Source organism: Dendrobates tinctorius, unplaced genomic scaffold, assembly GCF_039654945.1.
Source record: "Dendrobates tinctorius isolate UK_male_01 unplaced genomic scaffold, ASM3965494v1 ptg000097l, whole genome shotgun sequence".
Lineage (NCBI taxonomy): Eukaryota > Metazoa > Chordata > Amphibia > Anura > Dendrobatidae > Dendrobates > Dendrobates tinctorius.
In genome coordinates this window covers 17887441-17914434 of record NW_027361765.1, presented here as the reverse complement: position 1 = coordinate 17914434, position 26994 = coordinate 17887441, and the positions used below count along the sequence as shown (strand labels likewise).

The window sequence follows — 26994 nt, the reverse complement described above, 5'->3', positions numbered from 1 at the left end:
TGAGGAGGCGTGTGTGTGGAGGGTTAACATGGCAAGAGGTGTGTCACTATCCTCCCGATGCGATAGCATCGGGCCTTAATCTAGTATCACATAATGATCCGAAGAAGACCTATTAAAGCGAACCTGTCACTAGGTTTGGCCGATATAAGATACGACCTCCGTCTTTCAGGGCTAATATACAGCATTCTATAACGCACCCATCTCATAGCAAACCAGACATTTCATCAACCGAGTACAGTAAATTCACAACCCAAGCTCTCAGAAAGGAATAGAAGAGATATAAATAGAATTTTTAAAAAATGGCATGCGGGCCACAGAATTTTTAATAACCAGCTGAGGCAAAGCCAACAGCTGGGTGTTGGTGTTTATAGTGTCAGGAACACCGCACTGCACTTGCTCACTTAGCCAGTGCGTGTGTCCTGAGTAGAACAAACTATGCTAAAAGATACCTGTGGAGCTGGGCATCAGCGGTGGAGATGGGTGTTTCAGGCAAACAGGACCTGAAGCACATGACTGTCAAGGGGCAGAGCCAGCTGCAGGTCTCCCAAAGGGAGCAGGAGCAGAGAGATACCGGACAGAAATAAAGATCCTACCAGCAGGTATTGCACAAACAGAAGCGCCGATGAGAGCTAGACAGGAGGGATGTCAGGGACAGGCTAAGGGTCAAACCATATGGACAGCAGAAGTACCATGGGCATAGACAGGAGAATCACCAGAGACGTAGCCGAAGTCAGAAACCAGGAAAATAGACAAACAGGACCGAATCAGCAGGCAGAACAGAGTCAGGACTTAGCAAGAGATCAGTAAACCAGAACGGGCAATAGATGGTACAGAAACGGCAGGCAAGCGCAGAACAGGGACAGACCGGGTCAGAAGCCAAGATATCAAACACAGAAGCATGCACACTGCACAAGGCACAAATGCACAGGGGTCACTTAAACTAAGCCGAGGGCAAAAGTATAGCTGACTGTGAACCCTGGTAAAGAGTGAGTATAAATACCCCTCCCAGATCCAGAAAGAGGCCACATACACTTAACCCTGTGAGTGCAGGGCAAGAACCCTGTCCAAACCATGACATCCTCCTCCTTCTCGACCTGTCCTCTGCCTTCGACACAGTCGACCACTGCCTACTGCTACAAATTCTTTCTTCCCTTGGCATCAAAGACCTTGCCCTGTCCTGGATTGCCTCATACCTTTCTGACCGCACATTCAGCGTTTCCCTCTCCCACACTACCTCCTCATCCTGTCCTCTATCTGCTGGAGTCCCCCAAGGCTCTGTCCTGGGGCCCCTACTTTTTTCCATCTATACTCTTGGCCTAGGACAACTCAAAGTCCCATGGCTTCCAGTACCACCTGTATGCAGACAACACTCAGATCTACCTCTCTGGCCCAGATGTCACCTCTCTGCTGTCCAGAATCCCGGACGGTCTATCAGCCATATCCTGCTTTTTCACCTCTCGCTTCCTAAAACTCAATGTAGACAAAACTGAACTCATTATCTTTCCTCCATCTCAAGTATCTTCCCTAACCGATCTATCCATTATGGTAAACGGCATCACGCTCTCTCCCGCACCTGAAATCCGCTGTCTCGGAGTAACTCTTGACTCTGCCCTGTCCTTCAAACCACACGTCCAAACTCTTGCCACCTCCTGTCGCCTCCAACTCAAAAATATTTCCAGAATCCATCCCTTCCTCAGCCCTCAATCTACTAAAACTCTTGTACATGCCCTCATTATCTCCCGCCTTAACTACTGCAACACTCTCCTCTGTGGCCTCCCTGCTAACTCTCTTGCATCACTCCAGTCTGTCCTCAACTCTGCTGCCCGACTAATCCACCTCTCTGCTCTGCAAATCCCTCCACTGGCTCCCAATTAACCAACGTTTCCAGTTCAAACTACTAACACTGACCTACAAAGCCATCCACAACCTATCCCCCTCCCTATATCTCTGAACTAATCTCCATTATCTTCCCTCACGTAATCTTCGATCCTCCCAAGACCTCCTACTATCCTCCACACTTATTCATTCCTCACACAACCACCTCCAAGACTTCTCCCAAATATCCCCTATCCTCTGGAATTCCATGCCTCAACACGTCCGATTATCCACCACCCTCGGATCCTTCAAACGGAACCTGAAAACCCATCTTTTCAGGAAAGCTTACAGCCTGCAATAACCATTCTGCCGCCTCATCACCGCCAGAGCCGTCGTCTTAAAACCACCAGAGCTGCTGCACCCCCGACTTTCTGTCTCTTTCCCACTATCCCATAGAATGTAAGTCTGCAAGGACAGGGTCCTCTCCCCTCTGTACCAGTCTGTCATTGTAAATTTGTTTACTGTTAACGATATCTATAACTTTGTATGTAAGCCCCTTCTCATGTACAGCACCATGGAATTAATGGCGCTATCTAAATAAATAATAAATAAATAAAATAATATAGCTTGGAACGGGTGTAATAAACAAGGAGTTTCCCAGGCTACAAACATCAGACCCCAGCTGTCGGCTTTCCCTCAGCTGGTTAATAAAATTCGGGGGACCACAACATTTTTTTTTACGTATTTAATTATGAGCTAAAAACGTGTACAGTAAACTGCACTGCACTGCACTGATTATATATCTATATATGCATACTGATAATTACATCTATGCATCTATCTATCTAGCTTTCTATCTTTATCTGAATCTAAGCTTGTCATTTCAAGTTAGGCTACTAACTAATAAAAACAGAGAATTCCTGCATCTAAAAGCTCATGTTAAATCAATATGAAAACTATTCAAATAGTATGTGTAGATTTTTCTGTGGATTTCAGATCAGAATCCACTTGAAAATCAGTGTACAAATAGAACTGTTAGTATAACCTTAGGCTTCTTTCACACAGCGTTTTGCCCACATTCAGTCAGTGGTCCCATAGAGGCTTTGGTCCAAACCCCCTGCAAAACAAGATTTAGGTGTATGCGCCAATGACACCCATAGACTATGTTGGTGCTGACAATCAACGTGTGCTCTGTTGTGCTTCATTTTCGGGTGTATACACCTACTGGAGGCAGACACCCAGCCGTAGTAGACTGCATCTGATTGTCCGCTGTCAGTAGGTGTATACGCCTGAAAATTGATGCAAGACAGAGCATTCATTGAAGATAGTCAATGGTTCTGTCGGCACATACGCTCGAATCCTGTTTTGCGGGGGCTTCAGACGAAACCCTGACGAAAGTGGGCAAATATGCTGTGTGAAAGAAACCTTAAAGTATTTGCTCACATCTTTTTCATGCTGATTTCCACCATAATCTGTCTGAAAAGGCACTGCAAAACCACCGCAAAAAATGAACATTGCTCTGCACACTGGGTCATGTCAAGTCCTTTAATTGCTTCACAGTTCGAGAACCCTGAAATCGGTTAATAGGAATGACATACATATTCTCCTCTACGTATTCTCTATACTCCACAGTACAGTGTGAAAGATTCCGGCAGCGGAACTGCTGCAACAACAGCGACAATACCGCTTCATGAAGTGGTTTCGCCTGGGAAAACTCATGCGCCACTGTCCCTACTGACAGCAACATATGATCCTAATACTTACAGCAGTAGCCTGGCAGTGTAGAACAGCCGGGCTCCAGGGTCCAGCTGCAGATGGCACCAGTACAGAAACAGTAATGGGCGATCATTATGACATAAATATGTCATTGGGAAAAGAATTTTGTGCTCATGATGGACATATTCATCATATAACACTGGGCCCTTTGACACCAAGTGTTCATGTTTCCATTTGTTTCATCATTATGACAATGCAAGATACATGTATTATCCTGCTCAGCAATATTTGACAGGTTGACGATGTGCAGTCCTGTCAAACACCAGATTTTCATTGTGAACATATGTTAAATGGACTTCTTGGGACTCTTACCAGTAATTGTACAAATGACTTAAAAATGTAATATTTCAAATATCTTCCAAAAGCTGAACAGTAGTCCGTAGTGTTCTGCGAGTTTACTTTCCAAATTATGAGGTAACCTGTGGTTTAGAAGATTAGCAATTAGGGTCTGGCTGTAATTGACTGCATATTTACCCCGACAATATTTTCCTCTAAAGGATTTCTGCATGAAGTAATCATTTTAGGATGAGGGTTTTTTTACTTAAAATCTATTTACTGTATGAATTGCATCAAGACAGGAGTGCACTGTACAAAAGGTACGGAAATTGAGTAATCACCCAGTTACATGAATATTCACCTTTATTTCACCTTTGTTGTTGAAACATCTGTTAGAAATGGCGGAATCTCAACGTTTCTAATGCCAAGATTTTAAAGGGAATGCAGTACATGTACAGTCATGGCCAAAAGTATTGACACCCCTGCAATTCTGTCAGATAATATTCCGTTTCTTCCTGAAAATGATTGCAAACACAAATTCTTTGGTATTATTATCTTCATTTAATTTGTCTTAAATGAAAAAACACAAAAGAGAATGAAGCAAAAAGCAAAACATTGATCATTTTACACAAAACTCCAAAAATGGGCCGGACAAAAGTATTGGCACCCTCAGCCTAATACTTGGTTGCACAACCTTTAACCAAAATAACTGCGACCAACCGCTTCCGGTAACCATCAATGAGTTTCTTACAATGCTCTGCTGGAATTTTAGACCATTCTTCTTTGGCAAACTACTCCAGGTCCCTGATATTTGAAGGATGCCTTCTCCAAACTGTCATTTTTAGATTTCTCCACAGGTGTTCTATGGGATTCAGGTCTGGATTCATTGCTGGCGACCTTAGAAGTCCACAGTGCTTTCTCTCAAACCATTTTCTAGTGCTTTTTGAAGTGTGTTTTGGGTTATTGTCCTGCTGGAAGACCCATGACCTCTGAGGGAGACCCAGCTTTCTCACACTGGGCCCTAAATTATGCTGCAAAATTTGTTGGTAGTCTTCTGACTTCATAATGCCATGCACACGGTCAAGCAGTCCAGTGCCAGAGGCAGCAAAGCAACCCCAAAACATCAGGGAACCTCCGCCATGTTTGACTGTAGGGACCGTGTACTTTTCTTTGAATGCCTCTTTTTTCTCCTGTAAACTCTATGTTGATGCTTTTGCCCTAAAAGCTCTACTTTTGTCTCATCTGACCAGAGAACATTCTTCCAAAATGTTTTAGGCTTTTTCAGGTAAGTTTTGGCAAACTCCAGCCTGGCTTTTTAATGTCTCGGGGTAAGAAGTGGGGTCTTCCTGGATCTCCTACCATACAGTCCCTTTTCATTCAGATGCCGACGGATAGTACGGGTTGACACCGTTGTACCCTCGGACTGCAGGGCAGCTTGAACTTGTTTGGATGTTAGTGGAGGTTCTTTATCCAACATCCGCACAATCTTGCGTTGAAATCTCTTGTCAATTTTTCTTTTCTGGCCACATCTAGGGAGGTTAGCCACAGTGCCATGGGCTTTAAACTTCTTGATGACACTGCGCACGGTAGACACAGGAACATTCAGGTCTTTGGAGATGGACTTGTAGCCTTGAGATTGCTCATGCTTCCTCACAATTTGGTTTCTCAAGTCCTCAGACAGTTCTTTGCTCTTCTTTCTTTTCTCCATGCTCAATGTGGTACACACAAGGACACAGGACAGAGGTTGAGTCAACTTTAATCCAAGTCAACTGGCTGCAAGTGTGATTTAGTTATTGCCAACACCTGTTAGGTGCCACAGGTAAGTTATAGGTGCTGTTAATTACACAAATTAGAGAATCATCACATGATTTTTCGAACAGTGCCAATACTTTTGTCCACCCTCTTTGTTATGTTTGGTGTGGAATTATATCCAATTTGGCTTTAGGACAATTCTTTTTGTGTTTTTTCATTTAAGACAAATTAATTGAAGATAATAATACCAAAGAATTTGTGTTTGCAATCATTTTCAGGAAGAAACTGAGTATTATCTGACAGAATTGCAGGGGTGTCAATACTTTTGGCCATGACTGTATTTTATCCTCTAATTAAAACCGGTTACCGTATATACTTAAATACAAGTCGACCCGAGTATAAGCCAAGGCACTTAATTTTATCATGAAAAACTGGGTAAACTTATTGACTCGAGTATAAGCTGGGTATGCATTGTCCCCTCATCCTTATCCTGGTATGCATGGCTCTCCCATCCCTGTATGCATATCTCCCCAGTCCCTGTCCTTGTATGCATGGCTCCTCGGTCCCTGTCCTTGTATGCATAGCTCCCTCGTCGCTGTACTTGTATGCATGGCTCCTTATCCCCTATCCTTGTATGCACAGTTTCTAAAAAAAATTAAAAAAAACCATCCTACTTACCGTACTTTGCCTGTGCACTCTCGCTGCATCTCGTTACGGCGCCAGCAGCTCTTCCAGCCTAAGCGATCACGTGGCCCCACTCATTAAGGGAATTAATATTCACTCCATGCCTATGGGAGTGTAGAGGCGTGAATATTCAATACCTTAATGAGCGGGGCCATGTGATCACTCGGCAAAAAGCTGCTGGCACCGGAATGAATGAGATGCAGCGAGGGCGCGCAGGAAGGTAAGTAGGATGTGTGCTAAAAACCGGTGGCAGCGACTGTCACTGTGCACTATTACAGAGAAATGAATATTCATTTCTCTTTAGCAGCGACACAGGATTTAGCCACAGCTGCAGAATCCTGCCTCTTTGACCCGCTGCACCGCCGTTCCCCCTCCCCCGTCTTTGTGGGACAATTGACTTGTGTTTAAGCTGGGGGGGGGGGGGGGGGGCATTTTCAGCACAAAAAAAATGTGCTGAAAAACTCGGCTTATACATGAGTACATACGGTTTTCCAATTTATACTTAAGCTTTTTGTGATATACTGTAAAGAAACTACATGTAGATATAGGAGGAACCTGTACACTGACATCTGTGATCAGGTCTCTGTACAGGAAGGAGGACGTGACCATTGCTTACAGTCAATGATAGAGCCTTTGTTATCGATATAGTAATGTTACTTTTCATTGTAATCCTGCCTGTTAAGGTAATAAGACTGGTGAAAGTGATATTCTATAACAGAAAATCAGTCCATCATGAGGTTACATTAGTCCAATAGTAAAGTAAGGAGAAAATACGTTAGAAAATGCATTACAATACACTTTATTGCAGTTCCAAACAGAGATTGTGGAGACAATGTGGCTGACAGCCGTTTAGGGGTCGCGTCATGGAATAAAACGCATGATACAAAATGGTTGGAGAAAAAAAATATCAAGAGTCTATTATAAATGTATGCACTGTAAAAACTGCAGCTATCTGAACATAGTCAACCAGATCATGGGTGGCTGCTTTTCTCGGACAGATCAGTGAAGATCCCAGTTTGTGGCCAGTGTGATGTGGGGGACCGGACAGGCATAACCTACTCTTACAGAGAGAAGCTCAAATAATGCTTCGCACTGAGGCACAAATTGGATTAAGTGATCAGAATGATCATAGATCCTCTCCAAAATTAGTATTAGCTGTTTTCCTGTGATTAATGAATAATGCACTGTAATAGCTTTTTACTACCATTTTGTATTTTGGATGATTTTAATTGTTTGCATGAGTGATGGTTTGTATGTAAGGAGGTAGTGATAAATGCTGTTATGGCTCAGAGGAGGTGTGCCTTAGGGCTCGCTCACACTGGTGTATAACACAGCCGAGTGCTATGCGTTGTTTTATTGGATAGCACTAGTCCCAATGCTATACTATGGGGCAGGGCAGACATGCGATTATTTTCTCATGCCGATTCGGGTGCATCCGAGAATTGGATCACTCACACCTATACAAGTCTATGGGTGCAGGTGAAACATCGGACTGCACTCTGTCGTCATCACAGTGTAGTCAGATTCCGGCGTATGCCAGCAGTGGAGAAATTTTTCACATTGAACTGGACACAATGTAATAGTGCCTGCAGAGGAGAATGAAACTATTTATTTTTTTATATTGCTTTTCCATTGCGGAAATATTAGCAATCAAAGTATTTGGCACCTAACGAGGTAACTTTTGACAAGCCCAAGTGGGTGCTCTCATAGTTTCTACCAGGGGCGTGAACTTCTTCTCCCATATGAGTTGCCCAATAACAAGTAGGCAGCAGCACAGCAGAAAAAGGACACACTCCGACCATAGCTTAGGCTTCGCAATGCTTGAATGATTCAGCGCTGATCTCCTGCATCTGGCTGGGGTTACACATTGATTTTGCACACAGGTCATGCAACCAAAGATAGTGATAGCACTGATGCATTGCTGCATAATGTAATACAAGTCAACTGGGTCGCATTCCGATTCACAAGGTACCACCACAACAAGCAAGTCGACAGAAATCTAAATGGTTTCCACTTGCTTGTCTCGATGCCTTGCGGGTCCCAGTGCAAGGCCATTCACCTGCACTATGCTGTGATGTATCAGTGGCTAAGAAACCATGTAGCCCCAACCTTAACTTTGCAAATTGTAATGTAAATTTTCGTTGTGTGGAAATGTAAGCTAACAAACGTTTCCCATCCAAGACACCCTCACTTACACTGCAATACAATGCTTGTTGCAGGCAAGGATTCCTATAGAAATAAATAAAATCTTGATTCTTCACAAACTTCTAAGAACTATGCTTTTAGGCGAACAAATATTTTATTGCGAGCATTTAAGCGTAAATAATTTATGAGGTACGGAACTGTAAAGTCATTTAAAGGCCTTGACAAGCCCAGAAAGATGTGGTATTTTGGCTCCTTAAACCTTGGGGATTTTAATGCTCAATATTTCAGTCTGTAATGACAAAATAGATCAAGATATTGAGACCCAGATGTCATGTATTCTAAACGTCTTACACTAAAATATCCCACTGCTGGCGAGACTGTCATAGCGGAGATCAGGTTACAACCCTACAATCTTGGTAAAGTGCTTTGGCACTAAATATTGATTCCATATGGAGGATTGATATGCCTTGGGGCATTTACTTTTTCATTTTCCACCTCTTAAAGGTGTTTTCCAGCCACTGAGAAATATAAGCTAAGGTCCTAGCTTAAAAGTAAAGTGCTTCCTAATGGCCTGTTGTTCCAAAAATCTAATATTTGTTTAAGATTTCATGTCACTCACGATGGTTCGAAAGCCATGTGGATCGGTTGTCAGCCTTGGCTTGCTCTCAGAACTGATCCCTCTAATTCTGCGACACCACTGGGACCTAGAGGCTGCCATAACGGAATAAACGGCTTCCGCCCAATTGACAGCGATATAGGATCTCAGACAAGCACTGGATTTATATAGCAGCAATCAGTGCTAGATTTTTTTTTTCAAACTTTTGTCCATCATTGTAAATTGGAATCTTAGTGGCAAAAAACACCTTAGACAAGTATGGTACATTAACAGGTCAAGCCGCAAACAACTGATAGCTGCAGGTCCAGTCCATACTCATGCAGAGAACTGGGGTTGTGAGAATCATGTGGGAATAGTGGATGAGGGCAGGTATATCTCGCCCAGATTCCTTTCCTATGTGGCCTAGTCTGGTCAGTATCGCACCTGCTTGCTAATGAATAATGGGAGGTGGATATAAAAGGATGCCAGGTGGTTGTGTGAGTGTCTCAGCCTGGGAACACAGAGAGGCTGTCTGTGTGAGAGACACACGTGAGTGGAAGTAGTGCCCACTGCAACTGTGGTTTGGCTGGACGGGAGAAGCCCGCCAGTTGGTAGTTAGGTTGTCCATTGTTTAGTTAGTGCCAGACAGGCAAGGATTTGTTTTATGTTTTATTTCCTTTTGCATTGCTTTCACCGTTAATAAACCTGACCCAGGGTCAGTTATACACGAATCCCAGCTCTGCGCCTGAGTTTCATGCTGAATGCACGTGACCTTTGACCCCAGCAAAGGCGATCCCGGAGTTTTTTATCACATTGTGGTGGAGAATGCGGGCATCACGTTGCAAGCATGAGCATGGAGGACGTGGTGAAAGCGCTGGTACAGTCCACCGCCGTCCAGCAAGAAGCTAATCGGGTGATGATGGCCCAGCTGAAGGAGTTGGTGGACATGACAGTTACCGATCGTTCGCTTCTCCAGCAGGTGGCGCAGCGCTTGGCAAGCTTACCTGAGCTTAACCTGGAAGCAGAGTCGAGAGTGATTCACGTGAGTCGGTACTGGCAGAAGATGACGACCGAAGATGACGTCAAGGCATACCTGACCACGTTTGAACGGACGGCGGTGCGAGAAAAATGGCCGAAGGCACGATGGGCCGGCCTGATTGCCCCGTTTCTTTCCGGTGAGGCCTAAAAGGCGTATTATGACTTGGAACCTGAAGCTGCACAGAACTTTGACAAATTGAAAGCCGAGATCTTGGCCCGGCTGGGAGTGACGACCGCTGTCCGTGCACAGAGAGTGCATCAATGGATTTATCAGCCGGATAAACCACCGCGGTCACAGATGTTCGACCTGATCCACGTGACGAAGAAGTGGCTACAACCCGAGGTGTTGACAGCGCCAGAGATAATCCAGAGAGTCATCCTGGACAAGTACCTGAGAGCTCTACCGCCAGCCCTGAGGAAGTGGGTAAGCCATGGAAATCCTACGACGGCAGATCAACTGGTGGATCTGGTTGAACGTTACTCCGTGGCGGAAGGACTCCGAGACGACGCTACCCCACCTCGTTCTTCATCATCTCCACGTGGAACCGGTAAGACTGTTCCAGGGAATAGGGGAGATGGAAAAATCCCTAAGACAGTGGGGGAGGAAAACGGGACTGCCCGCACTGCGAGGCCGAGAGTAACGAACTATGGTCTAAGCAAGGGGCCCGCTAGGTGTTTCCGCTGCCAAGAGATGGGACATATTGCTGCGAATTGTCCGGTCACTACTGAACCCATGCAGTGCGACGTCACAGACTCTAAAAACCGCATGTCTATGGTTGCACGGGTAGTGAGTGTGAATGCCGGTCAAAAGGATGTGGAAAAACACTTGTGTGATTTAACTGTTGATGGCAAAAATGTGGTGGCATTGTTAGACTCGGGAAGTGTGGTGACTCTGGTGAAGGCCAGTCTGGTGTCAGCCCCGACTGGACCATCAGACAAATTTTCTGTAACGTGTGTGCATGGAGACACCTGTTCGTACCTCACCACGGTCATATGCATTACTACTTCCTATGGGTCTGTGCAACATAAAGTGGGACTCGTCCCGGCGTTATTGCATGATGTTATCCTGGGCCAGGATTTTCCCCACTTCTGGCAATTGTGGGAGAATCAGTTGATGCCCTCGGGTAATGGTGTACATGATTCTTCTCCCAGGGAGCGTGTGGGTCCCGAACCCCTGGAAGAGGTCTCCCCGGAAGACTCGGGGGAAGAGTCTGCGGGAAATGACCTGCAGTTCCCGTTTTCAGTCATGGCGGGTGATAATGAGGAGACCGGGGAAGAGGAGGAGGCCGACAGCCGTCCACCTCCCCGTTTGCCGGATTTAGAAGTTCAGAAAGATGACTTCCAAAGCGAGCAAATAAAGGATCCTACCCTTTCTCAGGCTAGGACAAATGTAAAAGTGATAAATGGGGTACCCGTAGAACCTGGCTCTAGGCTGGCATATCCTTACATGGTTCTGGAGAATGATTTACTCTATCAGATAGAGAAAAAGGGGGAAGATACGGTGCAACTATTAGTCGTGCCAAAACCCTACCGGCGGCAGGTGCTGGACCTGGCCCACAGACATGTGATGGGAGGTGTGATGGGAGGTCACCTGGGAGTCCAGAAAACCACCGAAAGGATATTACACTGTTTTGTTTGGCCAGGCATGCATCACGATATTCGTGTATATTGCGAGTCTTGTCCTGACTGCCAAGCCTCTGCACCTAAGCCCCGGTTCTGTAGCCCTTTGGTACCCCTACCTATTATTGAAGTCCCGTTTGAGAGGATTGGGATGGATTTAGTTGGGCCCCTTCCACGGTCTGCACGTGGACACCAACATATCCTGGTCATCTTGGATTATGCCACCCGTTACCTGGAGGCCATCCCTTTGAGTAACACGGCCACCAAGACGATTGCCAAGGAACTGGTGCATGTGTTTAGTCGGGTCGGTATACCAAAACAGATACTCACCGACCAGGGGACCCCCTTTATGTCCAGGGTAATGAAGGAGCTCTGCCGATTGTTACAAATCGAACCGTTACGCACATCCGTGTATCACCCTCAAACAGACGGGTTGGTCGAACGGTTCAATAAAACTCTGAAGCAGATGCTGAGAAAGGTGATAGACAAGGATGGGAAGAACTGGGACTATTTACTTCCGTATTTGCTTTTTGCCATCAGGGAAGTACCCCAGTCTTCCACGGGATTCTTGCCTTTCGAGTTATTGTACGCCCGTCGTCCTCGCGGACTGTTAGACGTTGCAAAAGAAACCTGGGAGGGTCAGGTCACTCCGCTAAAACAGTGATAGATCATGTCACACAAATGCAGGAACGTATTGCGGCTGTTATGCCTATCGTCAAAGAACACATGATACAGGCTCAAGGAGCCCAAAAAAGAATCTATGATAGGGGCGCCAAGATCCGTACGTTTGCACCCGGAGATAGGGTGTTGATCCTGGTCCCCACGGTGGACAGTAAGTTCCTGGCAAAGTGGCAGGGCCCCTTTGAGATCAAGGAAAGAGTTGGTGAAGTAAACTACAAAGTATACCAGGCAGGTAAACGGAAACCTGAACAGATTTATCATGTAAATCTGATAAAACCCTGGAAAGATCGGTCTGCCTTGTCAGCGGAGCTGGCCCATCCCGTCTGCTCGCATACCGTACCGGAGGTACGGGTTGCAGAGACTCTCTCGGAGCGGCAAAAGACTGAGGTCAGGCAGTTTCTACTTCACAACCAAAAGTTTTTCTCAGAAAAACCCAGGCAGACTATGCTAATGAAACATGACATCGTAACGGAACCTGGTGTCACAGTTCACGTAAAGCCCTACCGAATCCCGGAAGCGCGCCGTGAAGCCGTTTCCCAAGAAGTGAAGGCAATGTTAGAGTTAGGAGTCATTGAGGAATCGCACAGTGCGTGGTCCAGCCCGATTGTGCTAATTCCTAAACCGGACGGCACCATCCGGTTCTGCAATGACTTCAGGAAACTGAATGCGGTCTCAAAATTTGATGCCTATCCTATGCCCCGGGTCGACGAGTTAATAGATCGGTTAGGAAAAGCCCGGTATATTACGACCCTAGATCTAACCAAGGGGTATTGGCAGATCCCTCTGGCTGAGGCTGCCAGAGAAAAGACGGCATTTGCTACGCCGGAAGGTTTATTTCAGTATGTGTATAATGCCGTTTGGACTGCACGGGGCACCGGCGACCTTCCAGAGACTGATGGATCGAGTCCTGAGGCCACATAGGCGGTACGCTTCGGCCTATTTGGATGACATTGTCATTTACAGCTTGGACTGGGAGACTCATCTCCAGAAAGTACAAGCTGTGATTGACGACCTGTGGGAGGCAGGTCTAACCGCGAACCCCAGGAAATGTCACATCGGGCTAGAAGAAGCCCGGTATTTGGGGTATGTAATTGGGAGGGGTGTTGTTAAACCCCAGGTTGATAAGATTCAGGCGGTTCAGGACTGGCCACAACCTTTTCAACAAGAAGCAGGTGCAAGCCTTCCTGGGGATCGCCGGCTATTATCGCCGGTTCATACCCAATTTTGCAGCCATCGCTACCCCCCTGACAGATCTTACAAAAGGGAAAGACTCCGTCATGATTAAATGGAGTTTAGCGGCTGAAGAAGCCTTCCATAGCCTAAAACGGGCACTTTGCTCTCAGCCCGTACTGGTGACTCCGGACTTCCGCAGCGAGTTTGTGGTACAAACGGATGCCTCTGATACCGGTATCGGGGCCGTACTCTCACAAGTGAGGGACGGAGTGGAACACCCAGTCCTCTATCTCAGCAGGAAGCTGAATAAACACGAGCAAAGGTATGCAATCGTAGAAAAAGAGTGCCTCGCCATTAAGTGGGCTCTAGAGGCCCTCAAATATTACCTGGTGGGCCGAAAGTTCAGGCTGATCACTGACCATGCCCCTCTCAAGTGGATGCACTTGAACAAGGAACGGAATAGCCGGGTGACCCGGAGGTTACTTGCCCTGCAGGCCTACACTTTTACGGTGGAGCACCGCCCAGGGGTACAGATGGGGAATGCAGATGCCCTGTCCCGAGTGCACTGTTTGGCGGGTGTCATTGCTCGACCAGAGTGGTCTGAGCAGAGGGGGGGGGATATGTGAGAATCATGTGGGAATAGTGGATGAGGGCAGGTATATCTCGCCCAGATTCCTTTCCTATGTGGCCTAGTCTGGTCAGTATCGCACCTGCTTGCTAATGAATAATGGGAGGTGGATATAAAAGGATGCCAGGTGGTTGTGTGAGTGTCTCAGCCTGGGAACACAGAGAGCCTGTCTGTGTGAGAGACACACGTAAGTGGAAGCAGTGCACACTGCAACTGTGGTTTGGCTGGACGGGAGAAGCCCGCCAGTGGGTAGTTAGGTTGTCCATTGTTTAGTTAGTGCCGGACAGGCAAGGATTTGTTTTATGTTTTATTTCCTTTTGCATTGCTTTCACCGTTAATAAACCTGACCCAGGGTCAGTTATACACGAATCCCAGCTCTTCGCCTGAGTTTCATGCTGAATGCACGTGACCTTTGACCCCAGCAAAGGCGATCCCGGTGTGTTTTATCACAGGGTCCACTTACTTACTTGGGTCAGGTGGTGACTGAATGGTAAGAGTAGGCCCATATATGAGGCTCACTTGATTTACTTATGTTTGCGTTACAGAAACAAGCAAGTAACAGTAATGGGGCACCAATGTTCTTTTTTTGTCCACAAGTTCAGTTTTGTAAAGGCATAAACAACAATACCTAAATACCAAGCAGTGACTCCCAGACTCATGCCATTGTCATTTCAATGACATCCTTACTTCCTTTCTTATATAAAGTGACATACTGCACTGGTCATATCTTACAAAGCAACATTGTGTGTGCATACTGATTAACAAAATAAGGTCTCCCCACATTCTTCCCGCTCCGGATGCTCAGCTGCATCTCATTTACAACTTTCCCAACCTGGTGCCTATGGGTCATTTTATTAAGAGTGACGTTTTATACACCAATCTTAATGAAGGCAGCGCTAGTAGAGTAAGAGGTGCCTAATTCATTAGTAGTTGTACACCTCTTAATGAGTTGGGGGCATCTTATAACTGTTGGGCACCTCTGTCAAAAATGTTACTCCAGCCAGAGGCTGTTGTACATTTATGGCGCAATTTATGCCACTTTAGGAAGCGGAAACTTAGTGCAGTAGAATAAAGACGCATCATACTTCTGAAAATCGGAGGATGTCCGGTGCTAACAGCTCAAAACTAGAAGTTCAAAAAAGTACGTCCAGAAGTGGTCTTCATGGAAGAATTACGGCTAAAAATTCATACTTTCCATATGGAAACAAGGTCAAGTGATTCAACTTTGCACAAGACCATAGGAAATGGGGTGCAGAAAAATGGCAGCAGGTGCTTTTGACTGAGGAGTCAAAATGTGAAATATCTGTCTTTAACAGAAGGCAGTTTGTTTGCTAATGGGCTGGAGAGAGGTACAATATTGAGTGCCTGGAGGCAAAAGTGAAGCATGGTGGAGGTTACTTGCATTTCAGCAAACGAAATTGGGGATTTGGTCAGTATTAAAGGTGTTGTCAATGCTGAGAAATAAAGGCAGATTCATCATGCAATAAAATGAAATTGGTGTGTGACTGACTCTAAATTTATTCTGCATACGGACAACAACCCCAAACATACAGTTAATGTCATTAAAAAATTTTCTTCGGCATAAAAAAACAACAAGGAGTCCTGGGAGTGATGATACAATACCCACAGAGACCTAGGTGCAACATTATAAGGTCTATCCGATATTACATAAAGAGAACGGAGGATCTGTGGTTAGTTCTCCAAGATGTTTTGAACAACCTCCCAGCTGAGTAAACTGTGCGCAAGTGTACTTAGAAAAATTGAGGCAGTATTGAAAGCAAAGGACGGTCACAGCAAATACTGATGTGATTTAGATGTCTCTTTTAGTCATTCAATACACATTTTAATTGATAATTCTAAACTATTAACACCTCTATTTTTGAAAGCACTCATACTTTGCATCATTTTTTTTCAAACATCTGCCTAAACTTTTGCAATATATCAATATATGTACCGATATATACACACACACACACACACACACAATATAGTATATATTTGCAATACTGTGCAAAAGTTCTGGCAAGTCGACAAAAAATAATTAGCCATAATCTTTTTTTCAACATTAAATCCATCCTATAATTCTACATGACAATCTAGGAGAAAGCAAAAACACCTGTGGACCAATTGTATAGACAGGTGTATCTTGCATTAGCAGTATATATTTTGGTTTTGCAGATAGCAGTATAAAACCAGGCTTAAGGTACTGTCACACTTAGCGATGTACCAGCGATCCCGACCAGCGATATGACGCGGTCAGGATCGCTAAGTGGTCGCTAGTGAGCTGCCACACAGGCAGATCTCACCAGCGACATCGCTGGGGACGGGGGTCGCTACTTACCTGTCACACTAGGCGATCCTGCGTCCTCCCGCCCGGCTCCACGCGTTGCTCGCCTTCACAGCAGGAAGCGCCGCAGGAAGCTGACGACGAGAAACAGTCCTGAACGTTCTCGCGCGATCAGCGATAACCAGCGGGGGAGCCGGTCGTAGGTAAGTATCAGACACAGCGATATCACTAGCAATATCGCTATAACGTCACTAGTTATAGCGATATTGCTAGCGATATCTCTTAGTGTGACATGCCCTTTACACAGATTCATCAAACCTGTGGATGTATGAGTCATGAATGTGCCGCATTCTGCTGGGATATGTGGTACATCTGAGATTAGAAGATCTCAGTGTTTAGAGGAGCATAGGTAGTCTTTAAATCAACACGGCCATTTATTAGTTAACAGGTTTTTCGTGTCATGGAAAGAATTTAGAATTCCTTGTGGTCTATTGGCTGTGTGTCGTAATGGAACGCACCAAGACACCCTTCCATTATACATGTATAAGCTGGTGTCTGGCTTCCCTCCATGTATGAATGCATCTTCATTCTGTTCTTGGCTGCATTGGAGAAGTTGTTCTTTGAGTCACTTGTCGTTTTGACATTAGCGTATGCGGTTTGTTGTGAATACCTCTTCCTTTCCCTTTTTGGCATTTCTTTGTGTTTCTTTTCAGCCTTGTTACTGTGCTTCCATCTTCCCTTCCTATTTTATTCTGTGTGCCTGTTGTTTGAGTGTGCCTTGGTTTCCCCTTGTCTGTCCAGCCCGTGTTAACCCTTTTACTCCTGCCACTGTCTTCCCCCTGGAAGGAGGGTGGGTCCCTCTTTCCCAGCATGCCTACAGTCACAGCATGACATTATGCTGTTTGGAACCTGATAATTTGTCTATTCTAGTATTTTTAGGCCAGGGATTAGTTTACTCCATTTCAATGGATACTACTGACCAACCTATTATACCCATCTTACAGAACACTAAAAGCATCTGCTACAAACCCCCCTTCAGACACATAATATTCAGTGCTTTATACCATATATACTGTGTGTGAACAAGCCCTTCAAATTGTAGTTAATACTTTTACATGTACAGCAATAAACCAAAATGTGTCAGCATTACATAGTAAAAACATATATATTTTTACATATAGCACTAAGTAATTACTCACATGTTCCTGCTCTAGATTTTAGATGTGGCGTACACTCTTGCAATCAATATAAGTCTTCAACTTGTAATTCAATAATCCAAGATATCTGAAAAGCCATCATTTGTTTGCTTCACAGAAACATAAATCTACTGATAAGATTGATGCAAGAGGAAGGACATTTGCGGTTTTTGAAATTAAAGCGTTTTTCCCCAATTCACAAGTTATCCCCCTGTCCATATGAAAAGGGATTTTCCACCAAAACGAAAACTCTTATTAATCTTAATGATATTAAATATGCTTAATATCAAACATTTTACAAAATTTAGGATTCATTCCAAATCGTTTGAACAAGTCAAAATAAATTTCAGCAAGAAAAAAATGGGACATTGGCACATCCACTTGTATGTAAAAACATGAACCTCTTTATTGTTTAATTAACAAGTTATTCATGTCGTATTGGTATGTACATCTCTGAGGCATTTCCAGCATTAAACATGCCCTTAGTTATTGAGATATCATTACTACATTGGGTAAGCAATTTAAAACTAAACGCGACCAGTCATGGTTAACTGTGAACAATTTCACTAACTTAAAGAGGATAGCCAGAACTTTTACATAGATGACCAATCCCCGATCAGCTGTAATTAGTGTCAACGGCGTTCCGAAGAACTCACTTGCGGAGCTGGCCATCTTCTTGTAGTGGCTGGTGCAGGGTACTGCACATTCGCTTCCTATTCAAATCAATTGGAAGCAATTGCGCAGTACCCTGCGGCGACCACTATCAGAAGATGGCCACCTCCGCAGCTGAATACTTCCGTCCAAGAGCCACCAACACCGATAACAATTGATCGGCGGGGGCGCTGGTATCGGACCTCAGCAGATCAAACATTGATAAGGATATTTCATCAATGAAAAAATAGAGGCCTCTTTAATTGCAATGTTAATCTTAGTATTTAGCTAAATCACCAGTATGTACTAGCTGTTCAGTCAATAGATATACATTTCTGAAATTCATAATTAAAATCCAGTACATTTCTCTAAACAGGGTTTTTATGCCAATGTCCTCCACTTTCAGGACAGCTCACCCTTACAATCCCATAAAAAAGACCATTTTTATTATTTTCACAAACAATACAATGAATGTCTATTGACTGAACATTTAATGATTTAGCTTATACTAAGAATGCAATTATAAATAAGCTAATGTATTCATTTATTAGAGTTATATATGACTGGGTAATCTACTTAAAACCAAAAGCGACAAAAGCAGTAATGATATCTCCATAAGGGCCTGTTTAACGCCAGAAACGTCAGAGCTGTACATACCGAGACAACATGAGTAACCTTTTAATGGATTAAACAATTAATAAGTTCATGTTTTGTTTTTTTTTTATTTACAAGTGGGTGTTCCAATATCCCCTTTTTTCTTGCCTATATTACACTGCAAGTCAGCAGCTAGAATGGCAGACATGATAACATCAGAATGTGTTCATTTACATGGTGAGTTCAGTGCTTTTTCTCTTTTGTACTCAAAATAACTTTAGATGCATAAAATACCGATACCTTTTACATAAGAGGACTAGAAAGAGGACCTTTCATATTTTAAAATATGGACTGGACACATAGCTGAAGAGCAGAATGAAACATTTTTTTTTTGTTTTTTTTTAAATATCCTCATTGCAGAGATATTCGATATCAAAGTATATGGTAGCTAATGAGTTAAAGCGGAAGTTGTCAGAGTGTTTTCACTGGGGCGTGTACTTCCCCCCGGTATGACTTTGACCAATCATAGGCAAGCTACAAAACTAAAGGCAAAATAAGAACACACCCCCACAATAGCTTAGAACAGCCTTTCTCTAGTGTGAGTCAGAAGTGTCACTAGCGACTCCTTTGTGTCATCTCAAGACAGGCAATGTGAGGGGAGGGGCAGGAGAGTGTAATGATAATGAGAGGAGGAGAGGTGATAGAAGGGTTTGTAATGTGACACTGCTAAACTCAGCTGTACTGCTCCACCCCTACCCTTCATTTGCTATCAGGAAACATTAGCTCAAAGTTGCCAGGTTCGTTGTGCTCACAACAACTTGTAATGGCTCTGCAATTATATCAATGATACCTGACATTACAGCTCACACAAGAGTAGCTCATTATGAGCTATGATGGGGGTTTGGTGTTCTTTCCCTTGAGTGTTGCTGCTTGCTTATGATTGGTTAACATCGGACAACATCCACTTGGACTTAAAATTAACCCATTAGCTACCAAATACTTTGATTGCACATATCTCTGCAACAGAGGAGAGCAAACTGGATAAATAATAATTATAAATAAACTGGAGCAGTGGGCAGCAGCTAACAGAATGTTTTTTAACAAGGAAAAATGCAAAGTACTACATCTGGGCAATAAAAATGAATAAAGCATATACAGAATGGGAGGAATAGGGCTAAGCAACAGCACATGTGAAAAAGACTTGGGTATACTAATAGATCACAGACCAAATATGAGTCAACAGTGTGATGCAGCAGCAAAAAAGGCAAATGCAATTCTAGGATGTATGAACAGAAGCATACAGTATAGATCACGTAAAGTCATTAGTGCCCTCTACTCTCCTTTGGTCAGACCTCATCTGGAATACTGTGTCGTGCCCAGTTTTGGGCGCCACATTTTAAAAAAGACATCAACAAACTGGAGCAAGTCCAGAAAACCACCATGGTTACTTACCGGTAGCCGGTTTTTCCGGAACCCATGACAGCACCACCTGAGAGAGGGATCCGCCCCACCAGGACAGGAACCTACTGAGACATAAGGGGCGGCACCTCTCCCCCACTTCAGTTGGGTTACAGAGCACTGAGAGGACTTCCCGGTTAGTTACATGTTTAATCCAACACCACAACACTCAAAAAACACCCTACTAATTGTGCACACCCATATGGTGAAAAAGGGTGGGGGAATATACGGGTGCTTTCATGGGTTCCGGAAAAACCGGCTACCGGTAAGTAACCATGGTGGTTTTCCCTTCACCCATGACAGCACCACCTGAGAGATTTTTGGAGATTCGAAACACCTTAGGGAGGGACCACCGCTTGCAGCACCCTTCTACCGAAGGTTAAGTCAGCAGAGGAGGATAGATTCAACCTATAGTGCTTAAAGAAGGTTGAAGGTGAGGCCCAGGTAGCGGCCATACAAATCTGTTCGATCGATACCTCTGCTTTTTCGGCCCAGGAGGTCGCCACGGCTCTGGTGGAATGAGCCTTGATGCCGTCAGGAATCGGGATACCACTAGCTGTGTAGGCTACACTAATGGCCTCCCTAATCCATCTAGCAATAGTCCCTTTTGAAACCCCATAGCCTTTCCTGGCACCCTGAAAAGCTACAAATAGGGACTGGGACCTCCTCCACTGGCTAGTCATAGATATGTATTCTACGAGAGGTCTCTTAACATCCAGATTATGGAACTTTTCCTCCCCCAGATTTTTTGGGTTCTCGCAGAAAGATGGAAGGACAATTTCCTAGCCCCGATGGAAATCTGATGCTACTTTGGGCAGATAAGCGGGGTCTGTTCTTAACACTACCCTATCCTGAAAGACTTGCGTATAAGGTGGATTTACTGAGAGAGCCTGTAAATCGCTTATCCTGCGGGCTGACGTGAGGGCCACTAACAGGATTGTTTTTAGGGTCAGAAACTTTAGGGGTAGCTGATGTAATGGCTCATACGGATCTTTTGTAAGGGCCTCTAGCACTAGGTTTAAATCCCAGGTATGGTATTATGACCGTGTCGTGAATCCGGAGAAAGGCAGTCACTTCCGCTATGACCTTGGTGAAAACTCTCGGGGCTATAGATATGCCAAACGGAAGAGCCCTGAACTGAAAGTGCCTTAGTGTGCCTTGAATATAAAGTGCTACCCTCAAGTATTTCTGGTAATCTGGGTGGATAGGGATGTGATAATACGCATCCTTTAAATCGACTACGGCCATGAAGCAATCTTGGTGTAGCAGCTTCACCGCCGTAGTTACTGATTCCATCTTGAAGGTCGAGTTCCTTATCCATAGATTGAGCCGTTTGAGATTTATGATTGTCCTGAATGTTTGATCGGGTTTTTTTTTTATCAGAAAAAGGGGTGAATAAAACCCCTTCCCTTCCTGTAGGCATGGTACCTCGGAGAGTACCCGCTTGTCTATCAGGCTCAGGATCTCTGTTTCTAAGGCCACCTGCTCTTCGGTCACCTTCCTGATGGGTGTGATGACGACCACGGATTTTGGCTGACGAATGAAGGGAATTTTCAGGCCTTCTGTTAGGATGGGTAGGATCCAGGCGTTGGAGATCTTCTCCCAGGTTTGGAAAAAGAGTGCCAATCTCCCCCCCACTGGAATACTGGCGTCAATGTGGCGACTTTTTTGAGGTGGAGGTGCCTCCACCAAACATAAATCCCGATTCTTTTTTTCTTTTATCCTCCCATCTTCTCCTGTCAGCGGGAGGGCGCCCCCTATTGAATCTCCCCCTCCGAAAGGGCTGTCTCCTCTGATCCATAGGGAATCTGGGGAAGCCTTTTTTCTTATCGCCTGCTTTCTCCAGTATATCTTGCCGAACAAGAATCGACCGTCGCAGGGGAGAGCGCATAATTTGGCCTTGGACTGAAGGTCACCCAGACAGCCCTTAAGCCATAACGCGCGTCTAGCAGCATTTGATAGTGACGCTGCCCTGGCTGTCATCCGCATAGAGTCCGCCGAGGTATCGGCCAAAAAAGCTGCTGCCCCGTGCAAGAGATACATCTCCGATAAGATTTTCTCTCTTGGGACCCTTGAAGCCAGCTTTTCTTCTAACTGCAGAAGCCAGATCATGAGGGAGCGTGCCGTGCAAGTGCCCGCTATCGCCAGTTTTAGTCCTCCTGCTGTTGCCTCCCATGCGTGCCTCAAATATGAGTCCGCCTTCTTGTCTAGTGGGTCTCTAAGAACCCCTGCGTCTTCCAGGGGCAGGGCCGACCTTTTGGAGGACCTGGACACTGCTGCATCTATTTTGGGAATTTTGTCCCATATCTCTGCATCCTTATGCTCGAAGGGATATCGTCTCTTAGAAGTGGATGGAAGGGCCCCCGATTTTTCGGGCTTTTTCCACTCTTTCTCAATAAGTGCCTGGATCTTCTCGTTTACTGGAAAGGTTCGTTTTTTCCTCTCCTGAAGCCCCCCAAACATAACATCCTCTAGGGTTTTAGCCGCCTTTTCTTCCTGTAGGCCAATTGTAGCTCTAATGGCCTTTAGGAGGGCGTCTGTGTCTTTTACAGGAAAACATGGTTTACCCCCCATGTCGCTGTCTGAGGAGTATGAGGAGGATGATTTTTCCGCCTGAGATGACCTTGACGCGGAATCCGAGGGGGAACTAGGGGGATCCTTCCTGTTTTTTTTCCCTTTTTTCAATAGGGACTTAATTGAGCCTTCCATTTCTGACCTTAGGGCAGATATCAGATTGGCTGCGAAACTAGGCGCTTCCTCCGCCATAGTCCGCTGAATGCACGCAGCACAGAGATCTTTTTGCCAATCTCTTGCTAGGGGAGATTTACATATAGCACAATCCCTATTGTTCTTCTTGCTTCCCGCTTTTCTAGGCCTTTCCTACAGCGTGAAGCATACAACAGAAGCCCTATTAACATAATGCTAACATTCACGAAGATCACTCACCACCCAAAATCAAGGGTACCGGGCTCGGAGGCTGCGTCGGGGCACGTGACCTGCGTTCTTTGGATCTTGATGAGTCCCCCGACCTGCGGCTGGGGCGACTGCTGCTGGAATGGCTTCCATGCTTTCTGCCAGAGGGCTGAGAGGGAGGCAGGGACGCTGAACGTTCCTGCTCTGACTCCATGTTGCACCGCCGTCTGCTGTCGCCTTCTCTCTTTAATACCGCGCCTCCGCTCAGGTGAGCGTCTCTCCCCTCCTCCCTGCGACCGCCGGCCGACAGCTTCAGAAAGCCAGCTGGCGTCGCACCCGGCGCCATTAAACCGTCGCCCTTCTCTGACGTCAGCCGGCACACCCAGCATGCAATGCGTCGCTGACATCAGCGGCCGGAAGAAGCCAGCGTCTCTCCCCTGCTATGGGGATCGAGATGCGGCGTGCGCGAGGGGAGGGCGGCGCGGTGGGGGCTTCCCGCAGACCTCGGGGATCCCACCGACGCCCGCACGAACCCGGAACCCCGGAGGGCCCGGGGACTGTGCATCCAGCACCCGACGGCCGGCGCTGCAGGTGAGACACCTGTTCTTCCTGCGCCGGGACGGGGCTGGGTCCATTTTCTTCGCCCATGACAGGCACCGCCGACAGTGGGGTTCCTTCCAGGACAGGAACCCAACTGAAGCGGGGGAGAGGTGCCGCCCCTTATGTCTCAGTAGGTTCCTGTCCTGGCGGGGCGGATCCCTCTCTCAGGTGGTGCTGTCATGGGTGAAGGGAAAACTATGTCTTATGAAGAAAGGTTGCAGGATTTGGGAATATTTAGCTGGCAAAAGAGAAGACGGGGAGGAGACTTAATAGCTGTCTACAAATATCTCAAGGGCTGTCACATTGTAGAAGGATCATCTTTATTCTCATTTGCACAAGGAAAAACTAGAAGCATTGGGATGAAACTGAATGGGAGGAGACACAGATTAGAAAAAAAAACTTTTTGACAGTTAGAGTGATCAATGAGTGGAACAGGCTGCCACCAGAGGTGGTGAGTTCTCCTTCAATAGAAGTCTTCAAACAGAGGCTGGACAGACATCTGTCTGGGATGATTTAATGAATTCTGCTTTGAGCAGGGGGTTGGACCAGATGGCCCAGGAGGTCCCTTCCAACTCTACGATTCTATGAAACAACGATTTTTAATAAAAAAAAATACAAATTAATCATCTTTTAACATTCACATTGGCCACTAGATTCTTACTTCCTGTCCCATCAGGAAAAGTTTTTGTCAGGCTCATGATCATCATCAGCAGGAATACGATGACCGGTAACATGTCTTTACAACGCTGATAAAGCAGGAACCAACAATTACAATAGGCAATATTACAGTTGACCCTGCACCCCCCTTTCACAATGATGTTTGCACAGTATCATTAGTGCTGCAATACAAAAGATAGGGGTGGATTCTGTCAATTGTGTTAACAAACATGTGTATTTCCTGAAACAGGAAGTTAAAGTCTAAAAAAGTCCCAGTGGCCAGTGTGAAAATTGCAGAATTTCACGTTTTTCTTTTAGTATATATTGTGATGAATTTGGGCATTGCTAAAAATGAAAAAAAAATATATATTCATCATAAAAACCTTATTTAAACAATTTCTGATGATAGATAAAATGCCATTAACAAAAAGTTATTTTTTTGCTTACTCAGTGTCCACTTAATTTTCACACAATAAATTCACTCAGGCACATACTTGCAATTACCTTTTGTCGTCACTATATTCATAAGGCGCAGATCCATTCAATTGGCATGGTTTATGAGAAGGGCTTACAGAGCCTCCACTATCCAGGTCTGAATTTGTGCCAGGCAAGACTCTGTTTTGCTGAATGTCCCAATGTCTTGCAGCATTGTGAATTGCAATTCTTTTTTTCTCCTGTAATAATAACAATAATAATAATCACAACAACTGTATACTGAAACTAAGAGGATGTTCAGGTCCTTAAAGTAATAGACCCAAAACAGAGACTTTGATAATAAAACAAAATAACTATTACTAGGTAAATCCCTCACCGCCCTAATGCCACCGCTGCTGTGCTGATCTTTGGTTACTTGTACAGCTGTGATTAGATGTCATAAATACGCACATAACCACTGTGGCCCATCACCGGCCTCAGTCTATGTAAGGCATGAGACGGCTCAGCATCGGTTGTGCGGCTGTTACCATTGGACCATCAGAGCAGCGGTGCAGGAGTGACCAGAGATTTACCTGGCGAGATAGGTTATGTTTCTACCATGAATATTTGATGCTGCAGATAGTCTGCAGCCAGGGCCGGTTTTAGACAAAGTGGGGCCCTAGGCAAAAGTTTAAAGTGGGGCTCCAAATGCTAACATTGCAAAATCATACATTTAGGTTACATTACACGAACAGTTGGCAGAGGGGCCTGGAGCCAGTGCTGGCACTGTGGCCCCCATATTCAGGGGCCCTATATTGGCCAACGGGTCTGCCACTATTAGCATTACACAGAAGTGTTGTTAGGGTCAGAAAAGATTGGGGGGCCCAAGCCCCAAAGACAAAGAGTTCTCCCCCAACCCCCTCTTAATTTTTTTTTTTTTATCACTGCAGATAACACAGCAGGGCTCCCAACCGTCCTGGATCCAGCGAGACAGTCCCGATTTTGACACTCCCACCTGCGGGATTGTAGTTTTCTTGCACTGCAAATCAGCCGCCACACCCACCTGTCATTTCAGAAGGGACTGTGTACCGATCGCCATACAATTCCCTCTATGCACAACACACTCCAGAACAGAAGCCCTCCCTGGCTCACATGACCAGTAACATGACTGTGACCTCATCCTATGTAACACCAGAGAGAGCAGTAATAACTCTCTGAGAACAGATAACATAGTTGTTAGGAAAGGCGGAACGCACTAAATAAAAATGAATAATAATAAAGTGCGTTCGCCGCTCGGGGTCCACCGTACAGTAGGTGTTACACCGCTGCTAGGTAATGTCAGACGAGCAATATGGCGGTATATGCGCACGGGTTACACTTCATCCAAAGTTCGCAAAGCGGGCTCTGTTCACACACAGAGGCGCCGCAACATAAACATACGAAAACGCTGCGCCTGTTAGCGTCACAGACCACAGGGAGATGCACACACGGTATATGGTCACAGGAGCAGGACCCAAGGCAGGCGTAGGGCACGGCCGCTAGTCGACAAAGCTAGTAAGCAGGCGCAATGTCGAATGCTAGAGTAGAGGTGCGGTGTGCACAGTGGCCTAAGGCTTGCCACTGACTGGCGCTGACTGCTGCACTAATTCCCTATCCACATGCATAATATCAGAGGGAAGGGGTTTCAAATGAGTCAGTCACCAGAATCATACAGCCGTCACCATTCACACATTTATCTTGAAAAGTCTATACTAGCGCATGGCCGAACGGTCATGCGCGCTTTTTATAGCCGTGCGGGACCTTCCAGTTCTCCGAGATGGACCAATGAGATCTGGAGCAGGACCTGGGCACATGACTCTCAATCTCCAATGGGAGATTGCCTCGTGAGCATGCCCAGTAGGAGCACAGAGGAACTTAGTCTCTGGAGCGGTCTGCTGCAAAGTAATCTTCTCTGCAGTAGCTAGACAGCAGGAGACCGCGAAATGTGAGGCTCTGGATTCCTGCATAGCAGACGCAGAAACCAGACGCCTAACATTACCCC

The 26994-nt window shown here is 45.4% G+C and overlaps 1 protein-coding gene across 2 annotated transcripts in view; it reads right to left on the bottom strand.

Moving 5' to 3' along the window:
* Window positions 1-26994, bottom strand: part of LRRC49 (leucine rich repeat containing 49) — a 303332-nt gene that overhangs the window by 87137 nt on the left and 189201 nt on the right. For both annotated transcript variants that reach the window (XM_073586941.1, XM_073586940.1), the window contains exon 12: window positions 25044-25213. In XM_073586941.1, the coding sequence (XP_073443042.1) occupies window positions 25044-25213 (170 nt within the window). The remainder of the gene's footprint in view (window positions 1-25043; window positions 25214-26994) is intronic.